The 10502-nt window shown below is 35.1% G+C and overlaps 1 protein-coding gene across 1 annotated transcript in view; it reads left to right on the forward strand.

Moving 5' to 3' along the window:
* The window catches only part of LOC149298168 (mitogen-activated protein kinase kinase kinase kinase 4-like), a 79234-nt gene extending 73424 nt beyond the window's left edge, over positions 1-5810 (forward strand). The window contains exons 33-34 of the mRNA XM_089487645.1: positions 3776-3915; positions 5727-5810. Coding sequence (XP_089343771.1) covers positions 3776-3915; positions 5727-5810 — 224 coding nt within the window. The remainder of the gene's footprint in view (positions 1-3775; positions 3916-5726) is intronic.
* The last annotated feature ends 4692 nt before the right edge of the window (positions 5811-10502 follow it).

Consider the following 10502-nt stretch of genomic DNA (forward strand, 5'->3'; position numbering starts at 1 on the left):
AACAAATGGAAATGAAATGAAATGTACCGTCCGTTGAAGAAGCTGTTAGCATGCCCTAAAGAAGAGATAAAACAGATAACCATGCAGAAGGAGACACATCGATGCCATTAAAACACCCAATAGTGTTAATAAAAGCAAGGTAGCATTGAGTCATGGTGTGTTTACACAAAACCTCCTCCATCTGAGCGCTTGGTGACTTAAATCCTGGGAAAACAATGAAGACAAGAGGCTATGGTGTCCTAACGGCCTAAAAAAAGCAAATCACCAATGTGTTTTGTCTAAAAAGACTTACTCAAGGAAGCTTCCTTGGTGAGTTGATCCCTACTGATTATTTTTTGTTAATATTATTATATACAATTATACACTATGTGATTTATTTCAGATTTATTTCTATTCTTTGTATTATACATGAATTCATTTTTCGTATGTTGACATTTTTATTAATACTCCTTGCGCAGGATTATCTGTTTTTTGTGGTGTTTATATGTAGTAGATATTATGCACTATTGTTACCCTAGCTGCAGGATCTCACATACTGTCACTCTATATAATTTGTTTCAGTGCATGATATACATGATAACAGAAAACCTCTAACCATCTTTAAGAACGCATTTTCACAGAACTGCCCATTTTAATTTACAAACCCAGTAGCTTTTCTAAACACACGTTTAGTTCTTACTTTTTAATCATATCTGTTGGTGCCACAGTATGATTCACTGAAGCATTCCATACTTCATTCAATGAGTTCCTAATCATATATAATCAACAGAGAATAAATGTATCTCTTGGGCACTGGGAATCAAAATCTATCAAGCATGTCCAGAAATCTTGGGTTTTTTTAATACAATATTCAACTGCTACTGTCAACCATTAGGATATGAGCTTTGCTCTATAAAAAAGGCGAAAGATAAAAAAAAGCTTTTAGAGTGAAACAGATCTAAAAGCATAATCAATAACGGAAGGATTCTCTGTAAATTGTATGTCTGTGTCTTTTGACAATCTTTTAGACCATTTGAGATTTATCACATTTTAAGGCAGAATCTAAACTCAAAAAACATGCACATAATGCTTTAATGTAGTAATTTAAAAGGCAAAAAGGCTTTTAAACTCATCCTTTTATTTCCTATGTGATAGTAACTTTACTTGTAAAAGCACTAGTAAACCTAAGTAGTGTGTGCCCCTAGGCCCCTTTGCTGATTGGTCTTAACCTTGCCCCCTTCCCAGTTTGAAAGGGGAAAAAAGAAGAGGAAGAATTATTTAGGTGGTCCACTTGTCCTAGTTAGACATACAAATATCAGAGTGGGTGTACAGGGCAGATACATCACTTAATAAAAGTACTAAAATTGTGCTATTTAAGTAGGAAAGTATGAACTTTTGAAGAACATGTATGTATTTATAAGTTTGTGTCATCACCCTGTGATGTTACCAAATACGCTGAGGCTCGCAAACAAGGTGAAATCATCTGAAACATATCTTGTTTCTGACCCTGTAACATCACAATGTACCAGAGTGTGTGTTTGCCATACAATAGAACATGTTTAGAATACTTTAGTGTATGTGGAGCTGACTTTTAATTTGTTAATTGTAATGAGCATTTCTGTGAACCTCTTAAAGGTGGTTAGAGGTTTTCTAACCTCACATCTTGGTAACCAAGCGTTTAAACACTGGATATTGCGTGCAAGAGCAAGCGAACATTAACATATCAGATGTCAAAAACAAATTAATGAAGGCCAAATGAATGTTTTTAAATCAAACTACTACAGATGTAAAAGTTAGATTTTTCACATTCCATGTTGTTTAACTGAGGTGGACGTGCGGTAGTACAGTATAATCACGACTAATGGGTCCTGATGTGCTGATCGACGAGTGTCAGTCACTGGAAGCAGAATTCAGGCCATGTTAGATCCAAACTCTAAAACTGTAACTGGTTTCAGACCACAGAGAAGTTATGATCAGGGATAAAATTGGGGTTGGAAACCAATTTCACCGTCTTAAGTAAGAGACAGTCATAAAAATTAGAAAATTCACTTTACAAAACCCTGTGTTATCTCATTAATTCATGTTTGTGCACAATTTCCACTTTCATTGGCAAGCTTTTTCACTTTGTCCACTGCATCTCAGCTTGGTTCAGTGAACCAAGGATGAACATCTTTAAGAACATATGTCACTATTTATACGCGACGGCTCTGGCCAATCAGAGATGGCTCATTATAGTTTTATTTTCTGTGTAAAACATGTTCTTTGTAACTAACCAGCAAAGTGGAAAGGATATAATCCACCATAACTTTTTCACTTCAGTAAATCCGAAAGCCGTGTTATCAAAACTTCTGTAAAGGAAGAGAGAAACTGTTTAGTTAGTCAATACTTGACTCTGCCCTTGGAGACGCTGTATAGTGTTAATCAATACCTTAATCTCTCTGAGCCTTAATGCTGCAATTTGATTCCATTTGTTTTTTAATTGTATTTTTCCCCTGTCATGTCTGCTGGGGGTTAAACATAGATCTGGTCTTTTATCACTGCTCCTATCCAGCTATAATCTCGTATGCATTCGAAGTCCTCACTTAGCTCAATCAATTTACAGGAAAGTATTAACAAATTTAAATAATATCTGGGATGTTGATTTGTTTTCTTCATAAGCTAGTTTTGTATTCTGATGGAAGAATCTTTTTTTGCATTGTTATGATCTAAATGTGAAAAGTGAATACAACTTAAATGTTGATATAACATCACATACATTAGAGTTGCATTGGCAGTGGGATATTAAAGACCAACAGTTACTCCTCGCCACCCAATGCAGGTGATCTAAAATCTCATCTCAATGCAGGTGATCCAAAAGCTTATCTAGTGGAAGAATGTCATTAAGGTAATAGTCCCTTCCGTTTCTAGATCTCTTACAAAGAAAGCTCTTAAAATGGCATCTTGTTTGTTCGTAGGTATCAACGCAGTACTGGGTTGAGGCAAATCCACTCAAAATTCAGTACTTTGTGTGTGCGTATATATATATATATTCTTCTTGTATTTTTTTTCCTGGAGTCAAAAGGAAACCACAGATTTTGAAAAGATGGTTACAGAAGATGGCTTCAAAATGCAGTTTGGTCCTAGTTATAGGGGATTATGGCAAACAGGGCTAGGACCTTAAGGGTTATTGTATTTTGAATTCCTAGACCATTTTCTAATCTCTGTATGCATTTGGGATAGGATGATCTATTAGTTGTTCATTTAAACATTAAAATGTAGCTGAATCAATTTTAATTTTAACATTAAATAGAGGTCTATCATGTTAACTTTGCTGTGGTCTGTATTCCTCGCAGAGACCCTTTCATGAATGATACACATAAAAGCATCAACATCCTGTTTACGCAGGAAGTAGTAATTCCCATTACAGTTACAGGAGTTTAAATATCTTTTTTAAGATTGATTGTGTTCATAGCAACACAACAATGCTGGAATCTAGCCCGGACGGGGCATCAGGTGCAGTTTTGCGTATGTCATACAGGGTTCCCATGCCTCATTTCACTCAGCTGTTGTATATGTTGGCCACGCTCCCCAAAGCATTCAGTTGACTGCACACTGAGCCCTGCCTGTTCTTGCATCCTGGGGGTGTCTCAAAGTGACATTTGGCATGACCCCCTGACGGTTCTTCTACTATATGTGTGGTAGGAATATGTAGCAAGATTACTTTAATGACTTAAAGGGATTGCAGATTTCTTTTGAAACCATTGGGGTATGTGATTTACCCGTTTAAAGTCTAATTTGAAATTGTCATGTTTTTCAGCATATCTTCCGTCTAATCAAGTAATGGGCTGGGGAGAGAAGGCAATCGAGCTGCGGTCAGGGGACACTGGAACTCTAGAAGGTGTTTTCATGCACAAGAAAGCACAGAAATTAAAGTTTCTGTGTGAAAGAAATGACAAGGTAAAGTGCAAGAAATATATTTAGGAAAATACACGCTATGTTCTAATAATGAAAGAATGTACTGCGGTAAACTTAGTTTTAATTGTCTTATGAGTAAAAGCTACGACAGTATTTCCTGTTTGAAGAAGATCATTTGCACTAAGAGGACGGTCAAGGAAACTTGAAATAATACATAATGTAAAGAAACTTTTTGAATATATATTTTGGATTCAAGTATTCTTATAAAACATGTTTTTTTCTTCTACTTATACAAACTGGAACATATTTTATGATATTGGTATTTATTTATATATATGTATATATATATATATATATATATATATATATATATATATATATATATACGTATATATATATATATGGGTCTCAGGAACCATACATGGAAGCCAAGTATTAAGCGGCTTTACAATCATTACCATAGAGTGGTACTTTTATAGAGGAATTATGTCATTTCTAAGAGTAATGCCCTGAAACCAAAAACTGCTTTCAGGTCAACTTATTGTAAGATCCTGGATGTTCCATTTATGATGGTGAGCACCAACTCAAAAGGCAAGAAAGGACCGAAGTGTTATATTATTATTTAGATTTAGAGGGTAGTACTCACTGACTGGCTGTCAAGTTGTCAGATAAAAAGGGACGTATGTGTCAATATATCAGACTTAGCGATATAGTTAAATAAAGCAAGTACTAGTGAGAAAAGACAAAAGATCTGTGGCCATCAAGAGAAACATAGCTTTCTCTAAATAAATGCAATAATAGCCATGTGACAAATGGAGTTAAGACATCTCTAATAGTTATACTATTAAAGAAGATTCTTTCACAGTCTTTTAAACTGTGTTAACAGTAGCATGACTTTTATACCGCCAAATCCTGCAGGAATCGTGATTTCAGTGTCTATAACTGGCTGCTCTAATAAAAATGATTCGCTTAGTGTTCTCTTTACGCCCCAGAAAGCACACAAAGGGCTTGGGAACAAATATGATAACCAATGTCCCTGCTGAAAAATGAGCGATACTGCCACTTTGTAATTGTCCCGTCTAATGGCATGTTAGTAGAATTGCCTCTGAAAGATAACTATTTCCAGTAAACTGGACAGCATACAGGCACGGACTATAGGAACTTCTGCCTTGGGATTTTCATTTTCTGGGACATGTTCATCAAAATCACATATAAAAGTGGAAGCAGCAGTTGCAAAAATAAATTGCTTTTTAAGAATAGTATCATTTTTTCCTAAATCATTCTTGTTTTTTTTAAACTTCCGGCTCTAAAATGGGTTGAGATTGTACAGTGTCAGTGAAGTTACTGCAGTAATTATTCTAGCTACCTACACAGAATAAAGATTCCACTAACCAGCCATATTACTGATTAATGTGTTTTATCATGTTTTATGCATGCCTAGACTCCACAGTTAGCATTTATTTTATTATTAAAATAACTAAGTGTTAAACATTTCTAGATATGATCTAACATGCTAGATATTGCTATCTAGCAATGGTTATAATGAACAAAACAAGCTTAAGTTTCAACTTAAAATGGAAAATCAAACCAAAATTGTGTTCATCTTCTTGATTCTATTTCATATTTGCAAATAACTGAAACTATAAGAAATAGTTGATTTTCTATGTTTAGACACCAATGTTTATTCTTCCTATATGGGAGACTCTCACTGTGAATGTTTTTGCTTTAAAAAACATTGTTCAATGCCGTTTTCTTGAGGCTTTTAAATGGCAACTTATATTGTTGTACAAGGTGTATTTATGTGTGATCTTCTTCTATATGTTGAGAATATTCATTTAAAGTTTTCTTTCCAGGTGTTTTTCGCTTCGATACAAACTGGTGGCTGCAGTCAGATTTACTTTATGACCCTTGGACAAAATATGCTGTTTAACTGGTGACCACGTTCAAGCCTGCATTGGATAAAGGAAAATAATCGAGAGTTGACTTGCTATTAATTGTCATTGTTTCATTTTGCTCTCATAACTGTGTAGATTAACAAATGTAGCATTTAAGTATAAAATATGGTGGCTATCAATCTTTAGCGGTATTCAATATATGTGGCATGATGCTGATCTTTGTAAAGGTTAACTTTTTGAAAAGAAAGCATACAAACTGTGACTTGGATGGATGGATTGGTCTAAACACTTACTCCTACTTCTTGATATCGTAGATGATATATATTGTTATCAATGTCTTCATAATGTATTTAGAGATGGTTATAGCTCAACAGGTAGAAGAAAATCAAGCAATATCAAAATGTTTAGAGATGCAAAAAAAGCAATTTCACATTTTTAATAGTACTGGAATATGATATATTGCACTTTTTGCTTCAATATTTGGGGTATTAATCATACTTCATTGACACTGTAATGAACAATCTTACTTGAAGGACATGCAATTTTCATAGCATTAGACAAACATTGTAATGTAATATATATTTGTAAAATAAGTTGAGTGGCATTTCATTTATCCATCACAGAGCCTAAGATTTACTTAATCATATGTATGTAAATTGGATTATTCCTACATTTGTAAATAAAATTATTTTAGTTTAAAATCATGAATTTTAGTTTACCACTAATAAAAAATAGGAACTTTTTAGATAGATGGCAAATGTGGTTTAATGTCGTTGTTGTATTAGTCTTTGTTTTTTGTAAAATCATTTTTTAAATATTTTGAGGTGTAAAACATGCTGTTTATGTGCATTCTGAACAGTTTAGATTGTATATTTCCAAACATTTAATGAACATTTAATGGTAAAATATATTTTGTTCCCATTTTATTCTTATGATTCAATGAGTTGTACGAGAAACTTTGTTCAGCCACACACAAAAATCTGCAGAAAAACTATATGCACATATGCTTTAATAGATACAGTCCTGCAGTCCCGGTGGTACCATCAGAGTTTGAGTTAATAGAGATACATTTTCCTCGATATTTTGTTAAATGAAATAGTTTATTTTCTACCAAATGTCTAGAATGTATAATATATTTAATATAATACTTATATTCATGTTGCTTTAGAAGGCATGGGAACTTAAAGATAGATCTACATACAGCACGCCATTGACACTATTTAAGGGCAGTTAATTGAACAGCGATTAAAAGAAAATATTTTATAGTCTTCATTATGTATGTTGGGAGCCCATTTTGCAAAGTATTTTACTGCATGCTAATTGAAGCATGCATGCTTCCTCTACTGAAACCAATAGAAGTATTAGTGTGAAGTTCTCGCACGTGTTGAGTAGAGATCCCACGGAAATTATTGAAGCTGCAGCTAATCTCAGAAAGACAGCAGTGTTCAGATAGCATACATGTTATTGGCTACTGTCACTTCAAGTGATTTCATAGAAGCTCAGAACTGAACTGGAGAACTACTGAACATGTGTAAGTAGCTAGGGGCATTGCTAAGGCGGGCGCAGCAGGTGCCCAAATGCTAGTAATGGCAGTTCACACACAGATTGCAAGCTGTACTAAAGATAAAAACTCTGTACACAAGGTAGAAGGGAGAGCTGGACTCTCTAGATGAGAGAGGGGAGGGGAAGAGAATGAGAACAGAGATGGGGAGTGTGTGAGAGAGAGAGAGAGAGAGAGAGAGAGAGAGAGGGTGAGATAAAGAGTGAGTTTATGTGTATATATGTGTTCAAATGTGTGTTAGTGTAAAAATATTGCATTAACATGTTTGTGAACGTATGGCGTGAGTGTGTGACTCAGAGTATAGTGTCGGGGGTGAGCCTAGGGTTAGTGGACCCTGGAAGAGAGGAAGAGAAATCTGAAGGGAGGGGCGAAAGGATATGCGTGTGTATGTATTCATAAGCATATGGCAATAGAGTGAGCGTGTGTGTCTGTTACAGTATGGTGTTGGAACAAGGTAGTGTGTTAGTATATATGTGTGTAATTTATGTGAGACACAGAAGAAACACTGCACATGGGCGTCACTAATACCGATACCTAAGAACTCTCCGGATTTTCTAACTCCATAATTGAAGAATGCCAGCAATAAATGGTAAATACTTTCAAAGTATACATTTTTGGTACATTAATCCTTAGTGGGGCCCTATACTACCTTTTTATACTATGAATATCAGCACAGATTAGTTTATCAAATATCTCCCTTAAGTAAATTAGTTTCTGTTGAGACCCTGATCAAGAAACACACCCTTTGGCTAATACTGTTTATTCCTATAATGTTGGTTGTTAAAGAGGTATATGAAAAAGGTTAAAGTAGGTTAAAAATGTCAAGAAACAGGCTGAAATTTATGTAAGTTTTGGAATAAAAGAATGCATTGTGTAATTTGGATTTATGTATTTTGTCACAGGTATATGTATATTGTATTTGAAGATGCCACAATGTCTATGGACCGTGTTAAGTGATATTTGAAAGTCATTCTTTTATTTGGCATTATGTTTGTGTTACATAAAGTGTATTAAAGTCTTTAGGTATACAAAGCAATATAGCTCAAGCATAATTACATCAATTGCAGAGAAATAAAAGGGTATAAGAAGTACATAATTACAAGATTGTGATTGTTACAATTTATTTATAAAGAGGGTAACATTTCAGAAGAGTGACAGTAAGTATGGAGACTGGATAACGATTATAGTCCGCACCCTAAAAGTTAGGTGCTTTTGTAAAGAAAACATTTTCTAAGTAAAAAAAACACTCAGTGGAACAGATATGCTGCCACTCTGCCCCCCCAGATATGCTGCCACTCTGCCCCCAAGATGTGCCCCCCCGAGATATGCTGCCACTCTGTTCTGCCCCCAAGATGTGCCCCCCCGTAGACTTACCAGTGCAGACTGCCCGGGGTCTTGCAGGGCCGGCGGGGGACATCTACGCAGTACGCGTATTCAACTTCCGGTGCCGGCACTTCCGCCGTGGGAAGTGCCGGCAAGGAAGATTGTTAACGTACATCGCGCAGACGTTCACCGGCTGCGGTGATGTGAGCATAAACAGCCTCCGCTGCCGGCACGTCTGCACGATGGGAATTCCTCTGAAGGAATGCATGAGGTTGTGCTTACTGCACTTCTTGTTTCTGTTAGTCATATTATTTTATGCATTTCTTGTTTATTCATTGTACACCACTGTGGAATATGATGGTGCTACATAAAAAATAATAATGTGTCTGTGTGTGTGAAAGCCTTTGTATGTCTCTGTATCTCAGTGTAGAACAGAAGCAGCGCCCCAACACCAAATTACCATTCTTACTTCATCCACCTTCATGTCTCATCTGCCCTTATGTTCTCTGTCAAGCCTTTAGTTCCCCATGCTTTGTTATATCGTATCCTATCCTAACCTTCATATTTGCTATAGTTTTGTTTTTGCTTCCATACCACTCAGTTTGTCTTCCATTTTCACCATGTTCCTCAGGTAGTATGGGGGGGAAACTGAGCACCTGTAGCCCTCCCAGTGTTGTTAGTGAGTATCATAGTTATAAATTAGCAAGAACTAAGTTGTCATGCTGTTATAGTGGAATGAAACATATATTGACATACCAGTACATACTTATTTTTGGTCTTTTTTATTATTTTATTATTTTTCAGAGGGCCATGTTGCATGTTTTACTTGTAACAATTAAGAGGGAAAAAAGGTCAAATATATTCACATATAAATACAAACATGGTAGGTAAAATTTTCATTAAAAAAAATGGCAAACTAATTCTTAATGCCCCATGTAGGGAGGTGTATACTACATAGACAAATGTGACTTTATGAGGTCTTCTGCTTCGTGGCCGAGTTGCTGCTGTTCCTGAAGGCTTCCACTTTCCAATAACACCACTTACAGTTGACCGTGGACTATCTAGCAGGGATGAATCTTCACGAACTGTCTTTTTGCGACAACCCATTTTTGTCACAAATGTTTGTAAATGTAGACTGCCTGATTTTATACATCTGTTGCAATGGGTCTGATTGAAACACCTGAATTCAATAATTGAGAGGTGTGTCCCAATACTTTTGTCCATATAGTCTATGTGTATATATATATATGGTATATATCTATACAATCTAACAAAGACTTCATTATAGTAATATATATTTTTTAAAAGTGATTTTTTTTGCTCCAAGCCAAGCCAATGCCCTAAAAAATGGAGGGCATAAATTAAAACTAATGTTAATGTTTTTTTATGAATTGCAGAAACTTCAACCAAAGTTTAACTTTATTCTGATTTATTCATAAAGTAAAAATATTCTATACACATATGTAATGTGCAATACAGAAATGTACACATCTTTTTGTAACTTTGTGTTTTTAAACGTATGCTTTCTCTTCTTCATATTTTACTCTGATTGTAAGAAGCATTTCTTGATTATTAATAAATCAATTTTGCCAGTGTCACATCTAATATATATTGTATTTTTTAATTGGTGGTTAAATTCCACAAAGAGCCAACTTGACCATCAAGACTAGTAAAATACTGTCTTTTTTTGAATGTTCACATTAAAGCCTCATGAAATCTAAAATACTGGATAAAGTTGCTCTAATTTTTTTATTGACCATTACACTGCCTCTAGAGAAGAAGAATTACAGTGAAGGAAAAAATGATTTGATTCCCTGCTGATTTTGTACGTTTGCCCACTGACAAAGACA

Source organism: Sceloporus occidentalis, unplaced genomic scaffold (assembly GCF_023333645.1).
Source record: "Sceloporus occidentalis isolate IW3139 unplaced genomic scaffold, rSceOcc1.0.p SCAF_34, whole genome shotgun sequence".
NCBI classification, from domain to species: Eukaryota; Metazoa; Chordata; class Lepidosauria; order Squamata; family Phrynosomatidae; genus Sceloporus; species Sceloporus occidentalis.